Source organism: Mus pahari, chromosome 3, assembly GCF_900095145.1.
Source record: "Mus pahari chromosome 3, PAHARI_EIJ_v1.1, whole genome shotgun sequence".
Classification (NCBI taxonomy): domain Eukaryota; kingdom Metazoa; phylum Chordata; class Mammalia; order Rodentia; family Muridae; genus Mus; species Mus pahari.
This window is the reverse complement of record NC_034592.1, coordinates 14,116,830-14,129,315: the sequence shown is the minus strand read 5'-3', so window position 1 is coordinate 14,129,315 and position 12,486 is coordinate 14,116,830. Positions and strand designations below refer to the sequence as shown.

Sequence of the window (12,486 nt, the reverse complement as noted above, 5' to 3'; positions counted from 1 at the left end):
CGCAGGGTGTGTACATGGTGTGAGTGGAATGCGCAGGGTGTGTACATGGTGTGAGTGGAATACGCAGGGTGTGTACATGGTGTGAGTGGTGTGGTTGGGGAAGGAAAACTCCTTGAAGTGAGGAAACTTAGCCCACTTGGTCATGGAGGGTACTGCTGCGCCTCTGTCCTCACAGATGCCTCTGTACAGGGCAGTATTTTTCCTTGCAGAATGTAAACCAGACTTCCAGGTCGCACTGCTGGCTCAGCAGCACTGACACAGAGCAGGGCCACTGTCTCTGCCTCCTTTCATATTTTACCCCGATTATGATGGTGCAGGTCCGAGCTGGCGAGTCACTGATGAAGCTAGTATCCGATCTCAAGCAGTTTCTGATCCTCAATGACTTCCCATCTGTGAATGAAGCCATTGACCAGCGTAACCAGCAGCTTCGAGCCCTGCAGGAGGAGTGTGATCGCAAGCTCATCACCCTGCGGGACGAGGTCTCCATTGACCTTTATGAGCTGGAGGAGGAGTACTACTCGTCCAGGTACAAATAGGGCCGGACTCCCGTGCCGGTGCTGCCTGCTGCCTGCCCAGACCAGCTAGGGCCTGCGGTGGCCTTGTGGTTTTCCAAGTTCTCCTTGGCAGCAGAGCCCCTGACTAGCTCGTTTGTTGGACAGTCACAGCCAGCCACCAGCGGGGGCCCAGGCCTTCCCCTCAATGAAGAGGGATGAAAACACAGGACTTGGTTGTGTGTCAGCGGCTGTGGCCAGAAAAGGGCATCCCCCGGGGGCGAGGAAGCCCCCCAGGGCAGCACAGTCTCTGCCTTACTGCTTTCAATTTGTGTCTGTCTAGACAGTTCAGTCAAGGCTGGATTGGCCCCTTGTGGCCTTCCAGGTCTCTAACGTCCACTTTCTGGGACAGCCCTGCCTATGCTCAGAGATTCAGTTCCACGTGAATGCCATCAGACTCATAGTGGAGGGAGGGGGGGAAGGAACTCAAGCAGGGCGACTTTGACTCCTGGGCCCGGGATACCTGGATGTCAGCTCGGCCTTATTCATGGAGCTGGAGTCTCCTGGTGTCAGACCTACGTTAGTCTCAGAGGGTAGCAGCAGGCAGGATCTGCCACCTGGCTCTACAGGGCCACTTAGAATGTTGAAACCTGAACCTTTCTGATCCAGAGTCCAGTGTAGAATATGTAGGAAACAGGCTGGAGAATGGAGGCCTTGCCCCACCCCATTAGCTTGAAGGTAAGGTTCTGGTCAGCAGCATCCTGCCCTAGGAAAGCCTGTCTCCCTCTGGTGGTAGGTCTGCTGCTGCTGCTGCAAGCTGCGGTCAGAGCTACAGGTGTCCAGTGCTGCAGTGCTGTGTGCTCCAGGCCTTGTTCCCGTCCTAGACTCAGTGTCACTGCCTAGCTTCAGTGCTGAAGTGCTCCAGAGAGTTCTGGGTTATCTTTGGTCTCAATGTTCATCAGCTTAGCAGAAAAGTGGGGACATCTACTGTACCCCAAAGTGGCAGAGACTTATACCAGCCCAGGGTGAGTTCCTTCACATCTTGCTGTCACTACCTTGTAGACAGCGACTGCTTCAAGGGCGCTTGGGTGGATGAGTACTAGGACAATGGCTCAGTTCTGTACAAGGGTTGAGGGGATAAATTGCTCAGATAGGAACCCAGAGTGCCGGGTTTCCAAAGCCTCAGCCCATCTGCATCACGTGCGTACGTTTCTGGGATGATCCGTGTCCTCTTTGGGCAGTCACCTCTCTCGTATTCCTCATGGCAAAGCGGCTGTCCCATGCCTAGGAATTTCCTTAAATGGCAGAGTTCTTCGGTAGGTGAGGCAGTAGGTTTTGTCTGCCCCATCAGCCTCATGGCCACCCCCCCCCCCCGGCTGCCCAGCTTTCCCTCTGCATGGCTACTCTGGCCTGTATGCGGACTGCTTGCTCTTTCTGGCTTTGCCTTCCCACCATCCTCCTGCGGATGCTGCTCCTTTTGTCTTGGGTAGTTCTGAGAGAGACTGCTGGGGGCAGGCATGGGAGAAAGCTAGGGCCTTGTGCGTATTAGACAGCTGTAGAAACAGATGTGGTCCAGGTAGCCACTGCTATGACCACTGAGGCATTGTGCTTGCCTCCTGTCTCTGCCTTTCCCTGTGTAATGTAGGGAAATGGAATTCGTAAAGCCTGGGGCTTGGAACTGTAGCGTTAGAGTAGTAGTATATAGAGAAATGCCCAGACCTGTATTGCTGACTGTTACCCAGTTAGGCCAGGACCCTGTAGGGATGGAAACAGGTCTGCCACCAGGAGCTCTTTGTAAAGTCTTATCACTACCCTACTGGTAAGGGATGGGTAACAGGTACAGACTGATAGGAACAAGGAGAGTCCATGTGTCAGGAAGGACCCATGGGGAGAGCTTGCCTAAGTCACATGGCCTGTTGACACCACCTTTCTTTGGGTGCAAGAGTGGCCAGAACCGCTTAGCAGAGGGGCCAGCACAGAGGAGAAGGAGGGGAGGCAGTCAGGTGATGTTCATTTCTTAACTCTGCATCTGTCTTGCTTTCCCCTCCCTGGCTTTCCTCTGCCTGCTCCTGTCACTCCTGGGGTTTTCTTGTGGTGGCAAAGCTCAAGTCTCTGCGAAGCTAATGACCTGCCTCTATGTGAAGCTTACTGGAGGCCGGACCTCGACACAGAGTCTGCTGATGGCCTCTCAGCCCCTCTTCTGGCGTCCCCGGAGACTGGTGCTGGTTTACAGTCTGCAGCCCCTGTCCACTCCCATGGTGGTGGCCCTGGCCCTACAGAACACACCTGAGCCTTTGGGGTACCATTGCAGGTTAGCCCTCCCTAGGGCCCTAGTTTTTCAGAAAGGAAGTGCTGTGGATACCCACCACAGCCTGGCTTTTTTTCAGTTTTAGCTCCCTTGGGGACTTTGGGATCAGGAGCCACTGTAGCCTCAGGAACCTGTCCAAGCCAGGACCAGTTCCCCATGATAGTTGGGGAATGCTGTCCAGTTATTTACAGGCAGTTGGCTACCTTCCTGACTGCCAGGTGGAAGTTTGTCCCATTGAAGACCTCGAATAGGGAGGGAGGTTGGTGATAGGAAGACAGCCTCAGCTTGCTTAGAATTGTGAGGTATTCAGCGGACCTTAGTCAAGTCCAGTTACCCATCCTTAGGTTCAGGTTCTATAGCGAGCCCTGTCCGCTTCCTGCTGTCTGGAGCATAAATGTCTGCCACAGCTGACTGTCCAAGATTGTGTGAGAGGCAGCTAGCCAGGGCGTCCTGGATTCTCCCACCAGTTCCTTCTACTTTTGTGATGAGACCGTTGAATAAAACATGAGCTTTCCGTGCTATTGTCTGTCTTTCCTGATTGGTCTAAGATTGCCCTTGGGTTCCTTGAGTAACAGCCCCTCCTTGTATAGCTTTGGGTTCCTAGCATCTAGTAAATCCCTGACATACACTAAGTGGATGAAGAATCCCCTAGTACTGCAAGCTATGACTGCAGCACCTGTTCCTTTAATGCCACCTATTTTTGCCTTCCTACTTAGAGATATCATGCCCGCATCTTAGAGGCTCGGAAGTAAAGTTCTCAGAAACTGGGAGCTCAGACCCCATTGCCCCTCAGTACCAGGCTCACGCTGACATGGTTCTAGGGCAGGTGTGTGCATTCAGCCTGGCGCTCCTACCTACCATCAGCATGCCGCCTCATCCATGGTTGTAGTCCTGGGTCTGTAAGGAACAGAGACTGGTCACCAGGTGGCCCAGCACCTACAATAGCCAAACAGAACATAGCACTCGAATGTGTAGCTAGGGGCAAGTCACTGCCCCAGTGAGGGAGTTTTCCCCCAGAGTGATGTCAAAACAGTGTTAATTGTTGGAAGAGCTTGTAAGTGCCCTGGAGAAAGCTTAGCCACGGAGTGGAAGAGTTGGGGAATACACTAAAAGTAACAGTTCAGAAGGTATTCCAAAACCTTTAGTGGAAGACAGTGTTAAAAAAAAAAGGCCGGGCGTGGTGGCGCACGGCTGTAATCCCAGCACTTGGGAGGCAGAGGCAGGAGAATTTCTGAGTTCGAGGCCAGCCTGGTCTACAGAGTGAGTTCCAGGACAGCCAGAGCTACACAGAGAAGCCCTGTCTCAAAATAAAAATTAAAAAAAAAAAAGTGTTTTATTGTTTAGTCAATTCTCATTTGAAGGGCACCATTGTCTTTCCTCTGCCCTGCCAGGGCCAGAGCTCCCTGGAGATACTGCTTGGGGATTCAGTTTTCTAGAAACTAGAGTCACAAGTGATGTAGCTTGTGTATCACCTTTTTTCATGAACTTGTGAGTTAACTGGGACACACCCAAAAAAACTACCATGCAGGCTCTTCTTGGGGCTTGCCTTTCCCTTCACTTCCTCATAAGTAGCTTCAACGCCATCTGCAAATCGTTTCTCATTCCTAAGGGCTCACCACCATTGAGATTCATTGCTACCGCTTGTAATCTAGGATCCACGCCATACTCACGTCTCCCGTTGTGGCCCACGTCTTTTTATACCTGATTGCGTTTTGCTCTGTGTGGCGGGACTGGGTGAAGGGTGCTGGGCATCCCCTGCAGGCGGGGTTCTGACCTTCCGTCCCCTTGTAGGGAAGGAGCTACAGTAGTAGCCTAGATCTGAGGGCTTCAAGCTCGGCGGGAGCCCAGCCCGCTCAGGTGACAGGCTACCTTTTCTAGAGGAACGCCTCCAGATTAAGGACGAGCCGGCCTGTCAGGCGTGGCTAATTGAGCTCGGAGAAGAAAGCAGCTGCTGGCGTATTCACACTGTGGCTTCCGGGGCTGGCTGGCTAATCATTGGGGGTGGTGGTGGCTTCCGGTGCTCCCGGGCTAGTCAGGTTAGCTAGGCTGCGCCTGCGCATAAGACACTTCCGGCGGGGCCACGCCGCTCTCCTGGTGGTACCTGCGTGTACGGTGCTTCCGGCGGGGCTCGACCGCGGGAGCTTCCGATTCCGGCCCCAGCCTTGGTTAGCAGCATGGCTTCTCTCCTGGCCAAGGATACCTATCTGCAGGACTTGGCCAAGAAGATCTGCGCGCAGCCTGGCCCTGAGCGGCAGAGGAGCACGTGGGGTAAGGCATCCGGCCCGAGCAGCCTTTGGGAGCGGACCCTCCGCAAGGGATATGAGTTCGAGCGGGTGGGTACTCGCGGGGACGGCAAAAGTTGAGCTCTGGGCCCTGAAGGAGTGGGAGGGAGTTAGGAAACGACCAGACTCGAACGGAAAGAAAATCGGGCTTGCTGCTAACAGCGTGAAGGAGTTTCTTCCTGGCGTGTGTGTTTTTCAGCTCTTGTCTGTGAATGTGTTTTCTGTGTTGAAAGAACGCACACTCCATTCTTGGCCGTTTGGTTTAAAACGCTAACGTTTCCTTATCATTGGAAGTGGAAGCAAGTCTTAAATCATAAAATGTTAATTGCGTCTGGGCCTGATTGATAGGGAGGCTGAGGAGAAAGATCTCAAGGTCAAGACCCGCCGGCCTGTCTGGGCTACAGGATGTGTTCACCTTTGCATGAGCAACTTCAGGAAACTCTCTGAAAGTAAAAGGAGCGGGTGGCGATATGGCTCAGTGGTTAAGAGCACCTGCTACTCCTGCATAGGACCCAGATTTGGTTCCCAGCAGCTACATGGCCGCTTACATCTGCCCCTAACTCCACTTCTAGGGACTCTTTAACACTCTCTTCTGGCTCCCAGTGGCACCAGGGCTGGTCTTGATGCACAGACATACTTACTTAAAAACAGCACTCAATAAAAGTAAACGAGTCTGGGAGGCACGGGGTGGGAGGTGAGTAATTATGGTCCCCAAGCCTTTTAACGTCAGCACTTGGCAAACAAGCAAGAACACTGTGAATTCCAGATGTCCAGGACTGCATACTGACACCCCTTTTTGTTGTTTGTTTGTTTGTTTGTTTGTTTGTTTGTTTTGGAGACAGGGTTTCTCAGTGTAGCCCTGGCTGTCCTGGAACTTGCACTATAGACCAGGCTGGCCTCGAACTCAGATTCACCTGTTTTTGCCTCCCAGGTGTGCCACCACTGCCTGGCTTAAGATCCTGTGTTAAAAACAAACAAACAAACAAGTAAAAGGAGCTGGAGAGATGGTGCAGTAGTTCTGTGTGTCTACAGCTCTTAGGAGAGGAATAGATTGTTTCCAGCATCCTCCCCTTTTTGGACTCCACAGACACCCTCATTTATGGTGCACATGATTAAAATGTAATAAATTTACAAAAAGAAAAAGGAGGGCTGGAAATACGATTTAGTGTTGGAGTACTTGCCTAATGTGTGATATCATGTAGGAAGACACAAATGAGCACCTGCTCAGCCAAGATACACAAACCCACAACTGCATGTGAACACAGTGAAGAGTTTGTTCTGGAGCCCATTTGGAATGATGATGGCCTGTAAACATGGATTTAGGTTTCCCCAAGTTGCATTTTCCAAGGGAAAATATTTCTTGAAGCAGTTTCTTGAAGTTTTACAGAATGAAGAAAGTCAAGGCAGGTTTAAAATACATTAGTGTGTATATCAGGTCGTATAGCAAAATGATGGCTTTCTTTAGGACTAGATGCTGATGGCAGTTCCTCCCATCCCCCAAACAGGGCTTCTCTGTGTAGCTTGGAATGTCCTGGACCCTGTAGACCAGGCTGGCCTTGAATTTACAGAGGTCAGCCTGCATCTGCCTCTGAAGTGTCGGGATGTTGGGATTAGAGGCATGCCTGGTGCTGATAACATTCGTAATTTTTAGGTTGGTCTGCTAAGTGAATAGATTCCAAAATGTTTATTATCTATTAATCACATGGAGGTGGGCAAGGAATGAATTCTTCATGGGACTAAAGCCAACCTGAGATAAATTAGTCTTTAGACCTGCAACATTCTAACCTCTCTACATCCTTGCTGTTCAAAGGAGTCAGTCAGTCTGCAGACAGCTTCTTACAAGGAAATCTCATTGGCAGAAACAAAAGCAGAATACTGCCTAAGTCCAGAGAGGCAAATGAATTGAGCTTTATGGGGTGACTTACAGGAGTGGAAATGATTCAAACAGCTTTATCACCAAAGTCTACCCCAGCATGGGTGATGGATCACAAAAGCTGGAAACCTGAAGTGCACTGCACAACTTGCAGGCAGCTCAAAAGTTGGAGAGTATCTATTTCATGAACTTCTCTTTGATTAAATGATGCTCTGCCTTCTTACATATGCTTGGGGAAGAGGGGACCTGGTGAATCTGGTCAGTTTCAGGGGCTTTTCTAAGCCTTGGTGTTTGGTTCCTGAGTTTAAGGAGCCCCCTCCAAGATGGAAGGCTGGCACACTTCCTTCCTTCCTTCCTTTCCCTTCCTTCCCCCTTCCTCCCTCTTTTCTTTTCTTCCCGTGGTTTCTCTGTGTAGCCCTGGCTGTCCTGGAACTCATTTTGTAGACCAGAGTGGCTTTGAACTCACTGAGATCCACCTGCCTTTGTCTCCTGTGCTCCACCACACCCTGCTGGCAGGTTTTATTTAGGAGAAAATTGTTATCCATGAGCCTAGTGTTGAGTTTTGGGCAGTAGGAGAAAGTGTGTGGCAGTACTGTCATTTATTCCTAGAAGAGGGTGGTTATGTGTGGATGATCGGGTAGTGACCAACCTGAAGCCACATTTGGTGTTCTAGTCCTCATGTGCATAACTGCCCTGTCAAGTGGGTGAGTTATGTTTTGCATTTAAAAAATAATAATTTATTTTTGCTCTTTGGAGACAGGATCTCATTATGTAGCCCAGCCTGGCATCAAACTCTCAGCAATGGTAGTGCCTTAGCCTCCAAATACTAAGGGATCACAGATGTATGGCCACTGCTGCCCCCACAGATGGTGCTGACCTAGCACCTGGTTCTTTGCATTATCTTTCTGTACTGAATTGGTCAGAAGGAATTCTGCTTGTTTTGCATTTCAGGTGTCAGAACAAAAGGCTCAGAAGCTGCTGGCCCCCCAAAAAAGAAAAGGAAGAAAACACAAAAGAAGTCTCCGGAGCAGGAACAGAAATCGATGGATCACAAGACTAAACCCCTGGGCAAGAAGTCTCCCACCTCTTCTAGGGCCAAGAAACCAATGGTATCCAAACAAGAGAAGAGCTCCAGCTCCCTGGGGGCCCCTAAAGGTAAGTGACTCCAGGATGTGCATGGTCAGGGCTCGGATGGGCCTAGACACAAATGTCTCCACTGCTCAACAGTGCTAGCCAGATTCTGTCCTGCATGACAACCAGGTGACAAGGCACTACTTGTTTTCTTGTGTCATAGGAACCAATCTCATAACGCACTTGCAAGTGATGTGTTTTAAAGGAGCTTGGGTAGAACTTGTTGATGGTGGGCTGTAAATCCCCAGTTGGCCCTGAGGGAGGTAGGAGGAGGAGAAGTGGTGGGAGGGCAACTTCCTTTCAGCTCAGCTTTCTTCCCTGCAGATAGCCAAGGCACAGCACCCGAGTCTGTCTTTGCACTGGATTTCCTGCGACAGCGGCTGCATGAGAAGATCCAGCTGGCCCGGGGCCAGGTAAATGGGGAGTCTTCCTGAACGGTTGGAGTAGGCTTATAGAATATTTTCCCTCCCCACTTCTGTGCTACTGTGGTGTGCGGACCACCTCTTGGTTGAGGTAGCAGGTGTAGTTCCTTCCTTGGAGTCCCTCAGTCCCCAGTGCCTCCTGGAAGCTTTGTGTCCCTCAGAAGCATGGCCTCCTTCCTCTGGGGAGCACAGCCTGCCTTGACTCCACTGCATGGTGTTGGCTTCCCTGTACCCCTTTCTTAGCTCTTTCCTTGAGCTTTAGCTTCTCACCCTCCCTGTCACTGTTTCCAGGTTCCTAAGAAGTAGGGATCAAGGCCCTCATTCATCCTGTAGCAAGGGAAGTGTGCTGTCTGCCTTTGGCGCCGGAAGGAATACAGGGAGAACTCGACCTGTGCGTTTCATGAGTTGAAGATACTAGTGGTTAGCACAGGCACTCCGCTATAGAGACCCAACCTAAGTTCTGAACTCTAGGACAGTGAGAGATGAAGTGTTCTGATATGCTGGAGGGGCCTGGGAACTAGAGCCCTGAATAATAATAATAATAATAATAATAATAATAATTATTATTTCACTTTACATCCCAATTCAAGCTCCCCCATTTCCTTTCCTGTTTCCTGCTCCCTTTCTCCTCTGAGGAGGAGGCCCTATAGGGCATCACCCCACCTTGGCCATCAAGTCACTGCAGGACTAAGTGCATCTTCTCCCACTAAGGCCAGACAAGTGGTGCAGTTGGGGGAATCAGATCCACAGGCAGGCAACACTGGATCAGAGACGGTCCCTACTCCAGTTGTTAGGAGACCTGCATGAAGATCAAGCTGCACATCTGCTACATGTGCGGGAGCCTAGGTCCACCTCTTTGGTTGGTGGTTCGGTCTCTGGGAGCTCCCATGGGTCTAGGGTAGTTGACTCTGTTGTTGGTCTTTGGGTGGGGTTCCTATCCCCTCCAGGTCCTTTAGTCCTTCCCCCACCACTTCTGTAAAACTTCCTGAACTCCATCTAATGTTTTGGCTATGGGTCTTTGCATCTGTTTCCATCCGCTGCTAGATAGAACCTCTCAGAATTATGATAGGCTTCTATCTATAAGCATAATAGAGTATCATTAATAGTGTCAGGGATTGATTCTTGCCTCAATTTGGGTCTCAATTTGGGCCAGTCATTGGTTGGCCATGCTCTCAGTCTCTGCTCCATCTTTGTCCCTGCACATGTTATAGACAGGACACATTTTCGGTTGAAGGTTTTGTAGGTAGGTTGGTATCTAAGTTAGGATTTCCATTGCCGCGACGAGACACCATGACCAAAGCAACTCTTATAAAGGACATTTAGTTGGGGGCTGGCTTACTGGTTCAGAGGTTCAGTCCATTATCATCAATGTGGTAGCATAGGGTCGTCCAGGCAGGCATGGGGCTAGAGGAGCCAAAAGTTTTACATCTTCATCCAAAGGCAGACAGAAGACTGACTCCTGTGTGGTTAGGAGGAGGGTCTCATTGTCCACTCCCCACAGTGACACACTTTCTCCAATAGGGCCACACCTAATAGTGCCACTCCCTGGGCCAGCCATATTCAAACTACCATATTCCACTCCCTGGTCCCCATAGGCTTGCTCAAACACATAGTGTAGCATAAGAAAAAATATATTTAGTGTGGCCTCCAAGGTCCCCATAGTCTGTAGCAGTCTCAGCAGTTACAAGTCCACAGTTCAAAGTCTCTTCTGAGATTCATCCAATCACTTAACTGTAATTCCCAAAGCAAGACAGGAAACCGGCTGGACAAACTCCAAACTCTGCCCCTCCATGTCTGATGTCAAAGCAGTCTTCCAATTTCCAACTCCATTTTATCTTTGTTGACTGCAACAAACTTCTTTCTCCTGGTCTGGTTCCACTCCCTGTTAGCAGCTTTCCTCAGCGGATAGCCCATGGCTCTGGCATCTTTAGCATATTGGGGTCCCCAAGTTAACTTCAGATTCACAGCTTCTTGTTTCAATATTTAGAATCCATACCCAACCTTCTGTCTTCCTCCAGAGGGCTGGCATCACTTCTCCACCTCTGCTCTCTGTAGCACTCTAGGCTCAGGTTGATCCACTCCACTGCTGCTGCTGTTCTTGGTGATCATCCCATGGTACTGGCATCTCCAATACACTGGGGTCTTCCACTGCAACTAGGCATCACCAATAGCCTCTCATAGGCTCTCTTCATGGTGCCAAGCCTCAACTCCTTTGCATGACTCTTTCAGTCCTGGGCCTTCAACTGCAACTGAGGCTGCAGCCGAGCTCAGCTGCTCTTCATGACCCCTTCATGCCTTCAAAACCAGTACCACGTGGGTGACTTTTTACAGAGTCTAGCTGCAGTATGAGGTACAGCCCTGGATTCTGGAACACAGCCTCTGTGCTCTCAGAAAACACTTCCCAGAAGATTTTACCTCGGCGATGCTGGTCTCTTAATCACCACTAATTTCTTAGCTCCAGCTAACCAGCATCAATTGTCCCAGTAATTCCTTTTATTCTTGACTCTAAAGCCAGAGCCACTTGGCTGAAACTGCTAAGTTCTGCTGCTTGCTGGGCCTGAAACATCATCAGCTTTCTATTTTCCAATTCCTTTACTTGCCTAAGCTTGGCTGTCCTGGAACTTGCTCTGTAGATAGACCTTGAACTCAGAGATCAGCTTGCCCCTCTCCTGGGATTAAAGGTTTGGACCTAAGCTTGGCTGGGTGGGATGTTGCCCAAAAAGTCACCACTCCCTTAAATCTGTTTATCTCCTTGAACATGGGATTCAGTTCCATTTCACTTTCTGGTGCTCCTTTTATTACAATGCACTTTTTTAAAGATTTATTTATTTATATGTAAGTACACTGTAGCTATCTTCAAACATACCAGAAGAGGACATCCAGTCACATTACAGATGGTTGTGAGCCACCATGTGGTTGCTGGGATTTGAACTCAGGACCTACAGAAGAACAGTCAGTGCTTTTAGCCACTGAGCCATCTCTCCAGCCCAAAGTATTCACCCTATATTTCTTTTGGGGGTGGGTTGGGTTTCAAGACAGGGTTTCTCTGTATAGCCCTGGCTGTTCTGGAACTGACTTTGTAGACCAGGCTGGCCTCAAACTCAGAAATCCGCCTGCCTCTGCCTCCCTAGTGCTGGGATTAAAGGCGTGCGCCATCACCGCCCAGCTATTTGTCTTTTTTTCAACTTGCTCCTTTTCATTAAAACACTCTTCATAAGAGTGAACTTCAGTAACTACACAACAGAATTTATACCAGGCTGTCTTGAGACTTCATCTGTCAAAGCAATTAATCTAAATCTCTTCACTTTAGCCTCAGACAGATTCTTAGGACATTGGCATAAAGCAGCCATGTTCTTCACCAAAATCACACAAGAACAGTTAGAACTTCTTCATTGAAACCTCTTGGGCCAGCAGGCCTATCCAGTTCAAACCACCCTTAGCACCACTGTCTTCCATAGTCCTAATAGGGTGGCCCATTAATCCCCACTTAAAGCATTCCATAGCTTTCCAAACCCAAAATCCCCAAATCTACATTCATCCAGACAACATCGTGGTCAGGCCTATCACAGCAATACTCCAGTCGTGCTACCAACTTCTGTCTTAGGGCTTCCATTGCTGTGAGGAGATACCATGACCAAAGCAATTCTTGTAAAGGTAACATGTAATTGGGGCTGACTTACTGGTTTAGAGGTTCAGTCCATTATCAAGGTGGGAGCATGGCAGTGTTCAGGCAGGCATGGGACTGGAGGACTTGAAAGTTCTACGTCTTCATCCAAAGGCAGATAGGAGAAGACTGACAGCCATGTGGTTAGGAGGAGGGTCTCATTGCCCACCCTATCAGTGACACTTCTTCCAACAAGGCTTTCTAATAGTGCCACTCCCTGGGCCAAGCATATTCTTTTTTTCTTTTTTCTTTTTCACTTTTTTTTATTATTATTTTCTTTATTTACATTTAAATGCTATCCCGAAAGTTTCCTAT

General features: G+C 49.5%; 2 protein-coding genes across 2 annotated transcripts in view; both read left to right on the top strand.

Moving 5' to 3' along the window:
• Med22 (mediator complex subunit 22) overlaps positions 1-3,337 on the top strand; it is a 7,124-nt gene extending 3,787 nt beyond the window's left edge. Inside the window, exons 3-4 of the mRNA XM_021193021.2 lie at positions 318-526; positions 2,595-3,337. Of these exons, the coding sequence (XP_021048680.1) occupies positions 318-526; positions 2,595-2,781 (396 nt within the window). The 3' untranslated portion in view covers positions 2,782-3,337. The remainder of the gene's footprint in view (positions 1-317; positions 527-2,594) is intronic.
• Positions 3,338-4,886: 1,549 nt separating this feature from the next.
• The window catches only part of Surf6 (surfeit 6), a 13,063-nt gene continuing 5,463 nt past the window's right edge, over positions 4,887-12,486 (top strand). The window contains exons 1-3 of the mRNA XM_021194697.2: positions 4,887-5,067; positions 7,906-8,109; positions 8,410-8,498. Of these exons, the coding sequence (XP_021050356.1) occupies positions 4,974-5,067; positions 7,906-8,109; positions 8,410-8,498 (387 nt within the window). The 5' untranslated portion in view covers positions 4,887-4,973. The remainder of the gene's footprint in view (positions 5,068-7,905; positions 8,110-8,409; positions 8,499-12,486) is intronic.